Source organism: Brachyhypopomus gauderio, chromosome 5 (assembly GCF_052324685.1).
Source record: "Brachyhypopomus gauderio isolate BG-103 chromosome 5, BGAUD_0.2, whole genome shotgun sequence".
Lineage (NCBI taxonomy): Eukaryota > Metazoa > Chordata > Actinopteri > Gymnotiformes > Hypopomidae > Brachyhypopomus > Brachyhypopomus gauderio.
This window is the reverse complement of record NC_135215.1, coordinates 33,828,669-33,838,348: the sequence shown is the minus strand read 5'-3', so window position 1 is coordinate 33,838,348 and position 9,680 is coordinate 33,828,669. Positions and strand designations below refer to the sequence as shown.

At 40.5% G+C, this 9,680-nt stretch overlaps 1 protein-coding gene across 6 annotated transcripts in view; it reads right to left on the bottom strand.

The window, feature by feature from the left end:
• Positions 1-4,093: 4,093 nt before the first annotated feature.
• Positions 4,094-9,680, bottom strand: part of slc41a2a (solute carrier family 41 member 2a) — a 15,365-nt gene continuing 9,778 nt past the window's right edge. For 2 of the 6 annotated variants that reach the window (XM_077007338.1, XM_077007336.1), the window contains 2 exons: positions 7,894-8,042; positions 7,242-7,782 (listed from right to left, as the gene is read on the bottom strand). In XM_077007338.1, coding sequence (XP_076863453.1) covers positions 7,597-7,782; positions 7,894-8,042 — 335 coding nt within the window. In that variant the 3' untranslated portion in view covers positions 7,242-7,596. Of the gene's footprint in view, positions 4,892-6,537; positions 7,202-7,241; positions 7,783-7,893; positions 8,043-9,680 lie in introns of those variants that run through there. The other 4 variants (XR_013131061.1, XR_013131059.1, XR_013131062.1 and 1 more) reach the window with 4 other exon arrangements.

Genomic DNA, 9,680 nt, shown 5'->3' with positions numbered 1-9,680 from the left:
CCAATCGTTTCCTACTTCCAAGCAATATGACCGCAACATAGTCTTAAACGTCTGATGGAAGCGTTCGAGAGCTCCCTGGGACTCAGGATGATAAGCACTCGACACTTGGTGCTGTATATGCAGATCTGACATAACTTGAGCAAAGAGTTTTGACATGAAATTGGACCCTTGGTCCGATTGTACACATTTTGGAAAACCGAAGGTAGTACAAAATTTTACAAGGGCTTTTATTACAGATCTTGACTTCAACGAGCGTAATGGAATGGCCTCAGGAAACCTTGTAGCAGCACACATTATGGTCAGAAGGTAAGTATTTCCTGAACGAGACTTCGGTAAAGGTCCAACACAGTCTATCAACAACCGTTCAAATGGATCTCCTACCACAGGTATGGGACAGAGAGGAGCAGAAGGAATGGCCTGATTTGGCTTCCCAACAAGTTGACAGGTATGGCAAGACCGACAATGACTAACAACATCAGATTTCATTGCTGGCCAAAAGAAATGCTGCAATAGGCGCTGAACTGTTTTTCGAATGCCTAAATGACCCGACAAGGGGTGGTCATGGGCTAAGGACAAAACATGCATTCTAAATGGTTGGGGAACTACTATTTGGTGCACATCATCCCACACACCACTGGCATTTGCTGGAGACCATTTTCTCATCAGGACGCCATCTGTATAAAAATATGTCACACGAGTGTCTAGTGAGAGAGGGTTTTCCGTAACTGCATTAAAGAAAGGGACCAGGCTTGGATCAGCCCTTTGTGCTCTGATTAATGCTGTTCTAGTAACAGGAGGAGGAACACTGGACTCCTCTACTTGTGATCCCAACTCACGTTTGCTAATATCCCTTGTCACATCAGGAACAGGGCTAGGGGGCACAACAGGGTTAGGATTCATAAATGTCTCTGCCAAATCTATGTCACCGAATTTACGTGCCTGTGCACGAGTCAACACACATGTAGGAAACACTGCATCAAGGTCTTTATCGAGTGAAACATCCACAGGTTCATCTACCACTTCTGGTAGAGTGAACAGTGTACCACCAGCAAGATCATTGCCCAGAATAAACGACACACCTGTGACAGGCAGTTTAGAACTGACCGCAACTTTAACATAGCCAGTAAGTGCCTCAGTACATAGATATACACGATGCAGAGGAACCCTAAGTACTCCAAGTTCTATTCCTTGGACAAGCACATCACTACCACAATAAGACTCTGCAGAGAATGGCAACACACTCTCCAAAATAAATGACTGAGCAGCCCCAGTGTCCCGTAGGATGGATATGGGCTGTTTATGTGTACAATCCTCAGTTAGTGAGGTAGTCCCAGAAAACACAAATGGTTTAAACACAGGGTCTACTGTGGCTGAAACAGTGGCTCGACATCCTAGTGTCTCCTCTGTAGGGCTGGAACTAAAAGCATTGACTTTCTTCACAGTAGGGTTTTGACGATCATTTTTACGCTTCAAAGTAGGACATGCAGCAATGAGATGGCCTTGCATATGACAATAAAAACATTCCCGTTTGTCTGTGGCTGAAGTGTTTTCCCGAGACTCTGAAGAAGCAACAGGTCTGGACGTAACAGGTCGACTAGGGTTTACACTTCGGGGAGTTAAATGAAATACAGTTTTGTGTGTCAGCACAAATTCGTCTGCCAATGTAGCAGCAGAAGACAAATTAACTACCTTCTGTTCATTAAGGTAGACCACCATTTTCTCAGGAAGGCAATTCTTAAACTCTTCTAGCAACACAAGCTCTTTGAGTTGATCAAGAGTTGTTACACTGCAGGCTGCACACCACTTATCAAATAGGAGAGATTTCTCTCTAGCAAACTCAACAAAGGTCTGGCTCTGGGTTTTAGCCAGACGCCTGAAGTTCTGTCGATAGGCTTCAGGTACTAACTCGTATGCTTTCAATATAGTGGATTTTACAATGTCATAATCCAAGCTCTGTTCAGGAGACAGAGAGGAACACACTTCCTGCGCTTTTCCTACAAGTTTACACTGTAGCAGCAGCGACCAAAGACTGTGTGGCCAACTAAGTGTGGTGGCTATGCGATCAAAAATGGGGAAATAGGCATCTACCTCATTTTCCCTGAACACAGGAACTAGGCCAATATGTCTACTGACATCAAAAGCAGTACTCACGGTTGGGCTTGCTGGACTTGTAGATGTACGTGAGGAACGAGGCATAGGGACTGGTGAACTCACGTGAGAAAGGGGAACTGGTGCTGGTGAGGATACCTTCCGAGGATGAGGTATAGGTTTCTCCAAGCCCATACTCAACCTCTTCAGGGTAATCTCTTTGTCAGCCTCCACTTGCAACCCCCTGACTCTGAGTAGCTCTGCCTCGTGTTCCTGTATCTTAATTTCCAGCTCTAGCTCCTTCAGTTTCACTGCTAGCACAGGATCCACCTCATGAGAACGGTAAACACCAGGTTCCATGCTGGGCCTAGCCATGAAGTCGGTTACAGCCTCCGCTGCTTCCAGCCCCTGGGCCAAACTCGGTGCAACACCAGGCGATTTGTCTCGGTCTGGCAAGATCCCGTCCTTAACCAACTGTGCCTCCAAAATCCTCTTAATCTCTCTCTTGGGAGCCAAACGAGGCACATCCACACTAAAGAAATCAGCCACCAACAATAAGTCAACCTTGCGGCAATCATCAAACTGTTCAAGAGTCGGATAAACAGTGAACTGGGTAAGGTCAAAGTCCGGCATTTTACATACACACACACACCCCCACCCACAAAGAACAAAACCCACCAACCAAAACCAAAAGAAGCAGCAAACAAAGAGCCAAAAGAAAGGAGGACGAGCCCCCAATTCTGTTACACAATTCACAAAGTTCAGATTTTTATTCTCCATAGTCCCTGTAATGGAAAAATTATGCTTTTATCTGTAAGCAATACACAAAAGTGTCTGTACTGTATTGTGACACGAGAGGAAGTAGAGAAAGGTATGTACTTTTCTGTCTCTGAGTGTTTCAGTTCCACATAGAGACAGGAAACACCTTGGTTAGCTTTGGCGCTGACAGACAATTCTGTTACAGGGCCTATTTAAGTTGCCTGAAAGCCGAAGAACAAGACCCCGGACATCGTCACATAGGTTTTGCCAGGACGGTGTGGGTACTATAAAGACAGCTGAGAAAAAGAAAAAATCATAAGCTTATGATATGTACAAGCAAAGGTAAAAGAATGTGAAAGGAAGTCAGAACCAAAATGCAAAGTGTATAATGACCCTAACCAGGATGGATGTTCCTGACGGGCTCCACAAAATATAAACAACGTTTGCAGGCCACCACATCTGCCTGAGTCTATACCCCTTCAGACAGAGGAACAGAAGATGCCGACCATTCTGACCCTTCTCATGGACCTTACCAAATGCTTGTGGTAGAAGTGACAGGACCTCATTAATCGGCCTTGGACAGCAAGTTACCTGGAAGACATCATGAACCAAATGCCTGATCCAAGACAGTTAGGATAATCTTATGATCTGAGATGATAACTGGAAAAAAGATTAGGCATGGACTTGACTCGAATGAGATTTGAAAGGCCATAACATTGTTATGCAGAATCCAAAATGGGACCATGATAATGATATGGCCCTGGATTCTGCCAGGAAACCCAATTGTCAGTGGATACAGTCAGTGGAAGTATATGGTATACATGTAATGTCACAGAAACTCAGTGGATATAATTTTATAAACGATAATGGCCAATATTACTAGTTTCATAAAACGTTTGTAATAGATAACATAAGTTTGTCCAAGTAGCATTTATTCTCTGGATTATTTGATGGGGATGGCACCCCAGCGCCCCCTACTGACGAGCCACTGTTTTCACAATGGGGGAAAAGAATTAAGATATTCTTGAAAGGTCCACTATGAATCAATTGAACAAAGGAAGATAATCATAAATTTAATAGCAATTTCTTAGAATGATGTTTGTAAACAAAAGATCAAACCCTAACATGGGTGAAACAATTGGATAATCAATTTAATTCCTTTCTAATGTCTTTAAAGTTTTTAAATATTGTTGATTTCTATAAGATTCATAGTAACACAGTAAAAGGGGTTTAACAATTTCTTTACTCCAAATATACAATAAGCAACATACAGAATAACTGATTATGAAAAATAATGCAAGAAAAAAATGAAAAAGTAATGCAGAGAATAATAAAACTGGATTCTTATCAAATCAAAGAAGCAAACATAATTTGAAGGTTATATTCAGATAGCTATACATTACTGGCTAAGTTTTAGGTTAAAGTAGAAAGTTTTACTTTGTGGAGCTGTGGGAAAAGAAATAATTTATATCTGACTATATCTCTTCTGAGAAGTTGGTTGTCTTGGTAAGTGTGGTGGAACAGTTCATGTAAAGAATGGCACTGGAGAATTCTCCACGTATGCCTCACATGCAGGAAAAGGCCTCACTTCTAAAACATAAATAGTTCTCCGATAACACTGTTGCAGATGAGCGGTGAATTAGTGAGTACAGTAATTAGATCCTGTCCTTCACATATTACATTATTGTTCTTTATTAGTTCAGACAGTGTCATCTTTATGCAGACATATGAACATATTTAAAGGCCTTCGGGCCAACTTCACCTACAATATAGGAGCCTTTCCCACACTTAACTGTGGTCACGGACAGTCTTTTGCACCTCACAGCATTGTTTTTGGACACTAGATCTCAGTCTCTGCTACATCAGGTACATCTGACCAGGGCTTGCAGACAATGCACCAGCTTGCAGGAAGTCAAGGATGATCACAAATGTGCATGCTTCAACCCATGTGCTGTTGAATTATTTTACATTACTTTAGTTCTTCTTGCTTTTTCCTTGTACTGTGTCCTCCAAGTGATAGTAAGCCAACTCCTTGTAGGGACATCTGTGTAAGAGAAAATATGGGAATACCAGCACAGCCCACAGTAACATACATTTTTTCATGCTTTAATGGAGGACATAATAGCTTTGATCTCAATGAATATGGTCCTCATGCAGAGAATTTGTAAGCTGTAATAGTGCTGACCAAATGACAAATTTGGTCAACGCTATTGGGATTAAAGTGATGGAGAGTGCTGGATTAGGCATTTGCTCCTGCCATTGTGACACTGACTTGCATTCTTTGACATTCATTCCAATGTCCATACTTTTCACAATTCTGACATTTCTTATGTCGTGGTTGCTCACGTCCCTGTCGTTGATTACCTGATTCTATGTTTTTGGCTTGGTACAATTGTTACCTCATCTTCAGGACAGATGAATGTACTTTACCTGTACTTCTCATGTAATTCACATTAGTTACTATATGAGTGTCATCCTGCCAGTGTATGTTTCAGTATGTGGATACAGTTAATAAGTGTTTCAGTGCACTGTGCCTAAAGCTCAGGTTACGTAGCACCTTACACAAACCCATGAACCCCTTCTGGTTGTGACAAGGAATCTCCTGCTTATTGTGGCAGAAATAAGAGCTGAACATCTGTTGCATTTTCTACCATTGTTTAGGTCACCGTAAGGACTGTCCTGCCTCCTACCCTCTTGTTGTGAGGGTACAAGGGAGACATCATCATTGTCTACTTTGTACATGTCTGGCTCTGTGGGCTAGGTGGTGGATGCTAAAAAGGGATTGGGCTTTGCTGGTGCTGAGACAGAGATTTAGGAATCTGGCAAGGTCTCATATAGGTGGATGTCCTCACTGCCGAGTGTAGATGTGACGCTGGTTCTGGTGAAGCAGCTATAGAGGGGGAGTTGCTGAAACTGCATATGAAATAAATCATCGGTGTTTGACCTTGCAGCTCTGTAAAGTACAAGTACAGCCCAGTAAGCATTACCTACTATACAGTTAACAACCTGAACTGAACCTGAACACTTAACATATGTTAATTTGCATCACTGAACTTTTCTGCCCAGTTGTGCAATATGGTCAGTGGCAGTTATCAAGGTGTTTTTTTATTTTACACACATCCTCCCTTATTTCAACTAAAGCTCCAGAGAATGCAAAAATGGCTTGGCTGACTTGGTTGGAACAAATCTCTTTCTAGAAAGAAATTTCTGTGACCTGTACATCTGAAGTCAATCTAGCAACATTATTACAGAATTTCATACAAGTAGAAATGAAATCAAAATAAAATAAAAATAACATTTCTCTTTAGTTACATTACAGTCTAGATCCTCATGTGTGTAATTGGGTCCTTAAACACTTGTTTAATCCTTATACATTTTACCTGACACAGTCTTCTCTTGATTATATGCTAGTGTTGTTGTATATTACCTAAAACACTACCATAGGCAATTATTTTCTTGCACAAATATTACTTGTTTACACCTGTTGTGAAATGCATAACACTGAGTCACTTTGCATAGGTCCACAGATAACTGAGAACACATTCTCCACTTCAGCTAACTGTGCCAGAAAAATTTCCTCTTGTTTTGACTAATAAATGAATTTACTGTATAGCTAAAAATATTTACTAGGAATTCAATTTCAATGAGGTTTGAATCATCCTGATTTCTTCTAGGATTAGGGTTGGGAGATACTATTGAACTAATCATAATCAAAATTATATCACAAACTCAAAACCATTTGACATAAGACATAAATTAAAATTAATGTTCGTCCCATTGCTCTTCTCAAAGACTGAGAAAATCTGTTGCCCTAAAAGCCCAGTCTCCTGCCCTATAAAGCCCAGTCTCCTGCCCTATAAAGCCCACTTGTATACATTTAGGCAACCAAGTAACAGCCTACATCTCTTATGAGAGAAAAGCATTTCTTCAAATCTTTAAACCTAGAATTAATCGTGAATCTTTATTGTTCCTTTATTGTCACACCTGATTATGCATCTCTGACTAGGAGATCTGCTTAACTTTTGAAAAACATCATTTATTGTTGTTCTCCTGAATTACAAAGCGCTCTTCCTCACTGTACTCTACACTGAAATAAAGGTTTAGATGAATATATTAATAAAGTACCTAACTGATATCGCATCTAGTCTCAGGAGTAGCTTTTTACCTCACTTACAAAGATGGAGGTCCTCACTAGCAGGGGCACACAGGGTCCACAAAAGCATTTCAGGTCGGCCTGAACCTAGTAAGGAAGAGGTCTGGATGCTTAGCAGGCTGGAATCACGTTGCTTTACCTCCACAGGAGTTGAGATGTCCCATCCCTAAAGGGCTCCTAGAAGGCACTTAGGGGAATCATCTGGTGTTCAAGACAATGGCATACCACAGGCAAATCATAATGTCAGAAGTTTATTTTAAAAGGTTTAGGAAACATGAACAGAGTTGGAGAAAGTTTATCTTTCACTCGTTTACAAACTGATTCAATAAGGGGTACATATGATTGAACAGTAATGCTAGGTTATTTGTATTATTCTCCAAAGCTGATAAGGCACTAAGCAAGGCATTATGTATAAAAAATAAATTACACCAGACCTACTTACTAACAATGTGCTGTGAGCTTTCTGCCACAGACTGATATTACAGTCGTGATTAGAAAGGGTTTTTGTTTTAAGAAATATGCCAAAAACATTTAAAAAATTTAAAATAATGAAAACATTGTAAGATTTAGATCCATCTAACCTTAGAAAGTCAGTCTCAGTCAGCCAAATGAGTATCCTTGTCATTAAGAACCCTGAGCATGTAAAAACAGAGAGCCAACAGGCCAGTGCCCAGAAGATCTCCCAGAGCTGTGAGATACGGGATAGAAAAGCTATCTGGATCTCGGCCATATCGCCACAAGCAATGAACCATCCAATCAGCAGTGCACAGCAGCAGAAAAACCTGAGGACACAAATACAGATTAGGAGGAGCGCCATCACACATCACAATGAGACAAGAATAGATACTACACAGAGAAGGACAAGCTTTAACACATCCAAGCTCTTTTCTAACCTGAGTAAAAGCTGCTGCCAAGTAGAGACTGAAAAAGACAACTGTAGGGCTGGTGTGGCCACCGTGCATTAGATAAATGACGTAGAGAAATATCACATGGCCAGGGATGGCCAGTAGAATCAGCACTTGAGCAGTTCTGCTGTTGTAACCTGTGAAGACACAATGTTATTCTACTTATCTTTAAAAATGGTTTGCAGATGCTGGTTATGTATTATACTCTGACGCATTTCCAATGGCTCTACATTTTCAAACCAGTCTTTTATTTTGTAATTAGTATAAAATGAAAATGTATAGATCATGATAATTCAGAGGTAGGATAAGTAAACCCCCATGTCTAAATGTTATGTAAAATCTTCATATGATCATGACTGTAATAAAATCACACCTATATGTTAATCATTATAAACCATGTGGATGATGTTATTTTATATAGATTTGGAACTTTTCATGGATATTAATGTACAAAAAATGAATGAAAACAGCATAGGAGATATTTATGCTTAGATTGACCCATCAAAGTTTAACATTCAAGAAAAACTATGTTGAAAGTGTTTAGGTGTGTGATACATCAAGTTCTCTCGTTGTACATACTGTGATGAAACTAGGCTAATTACAAGACACAAATGCTGAGCTTCATTCCCTATCTTATTTTATGGAGAATCAGCATTGGAATTAAGTTTGCTAATATGGACAAAATACATCAGGATTTAAATACAAACAGGATCAAAACATTTATTACCATTACACCTGTTTTGAGCTAAGTGAGTCCAAAATATGGCATTAGGTGCAAGGTGCAAGCTTGTGCTTTACACGACTAACTACAGGAATTTTAAATGTGATATTACTAGACTCAGAAAGCTCCACTATCTGAGTGGAGTTTCCATGTTCTCCCCGTGTTGGCGTGGGTTTCCTCCGGGGTCTCTGGTTTCCTCCCACAGTCCAAAAACATGGAGATTAGGTAAATTGGCAGTCCCAGACAAATTCTCCCTGAGTGTGTGTGTGTGTCTGTGTCTTTCCCTGAGTGTGTGTCTGTGTCTCTCTCTGTTCAATAAAAACAAGTTGTTGTATGAATGTGTGTGTGCTTGTATGCCCAGTGGTGGATGGTGCTCTGCCACTAGGGTCTGTCCTCTCCCCCCTTCCTGCACCCCATTCAGTCCCCCAGGGGGCTGTGGATCCCGGTAGAGAGTACGCTGTGTGCTGGTGTGTGATTGGTTGTCTGTGACGTAGCTGTGATAACAATTGTAAAGCGCCTTGGGTATCCAGATAAGGCGCTATATAAATTGAAACATTCATTCATTTCATTCATTCAAAACATTGAGTCGATCATGTTAGAATATTCTGCTTATAATAAATATGCTGAATTTGTCAGACCCTTTACTATTTTAATTCATATTCATATATTGGGCAGCAAATGTGCATCCCAATGGATTTAAAGCACTACAAGTTTATAGAATAAGTTAGTCATGTGAATGAAGAAGAGAAAATATTAAAGACTAACCTGCTGTTATTGGCAGTGTTGCGAATAACGGCGTTAGGTAACGGCATCATTTTGTCAGTAACGGGATAATATAATTAATTACTTTTCCTGCCGTTACAACGCCGTTGACGTTACTGGTCATTAAAAGCGGTGCGTTACTATCCACGATTTTCCTGAACTTTAACCTTTCCCATGATTCGTAGCTGAATCCGGTTGTTGGTTTCCGGTTGTAGTGTTTACATTATGAGCGAGTCAGAAAGTGGACGTTCGTTGCTGCTTTATTAAAAATACACGGCCAATAATACTAGGT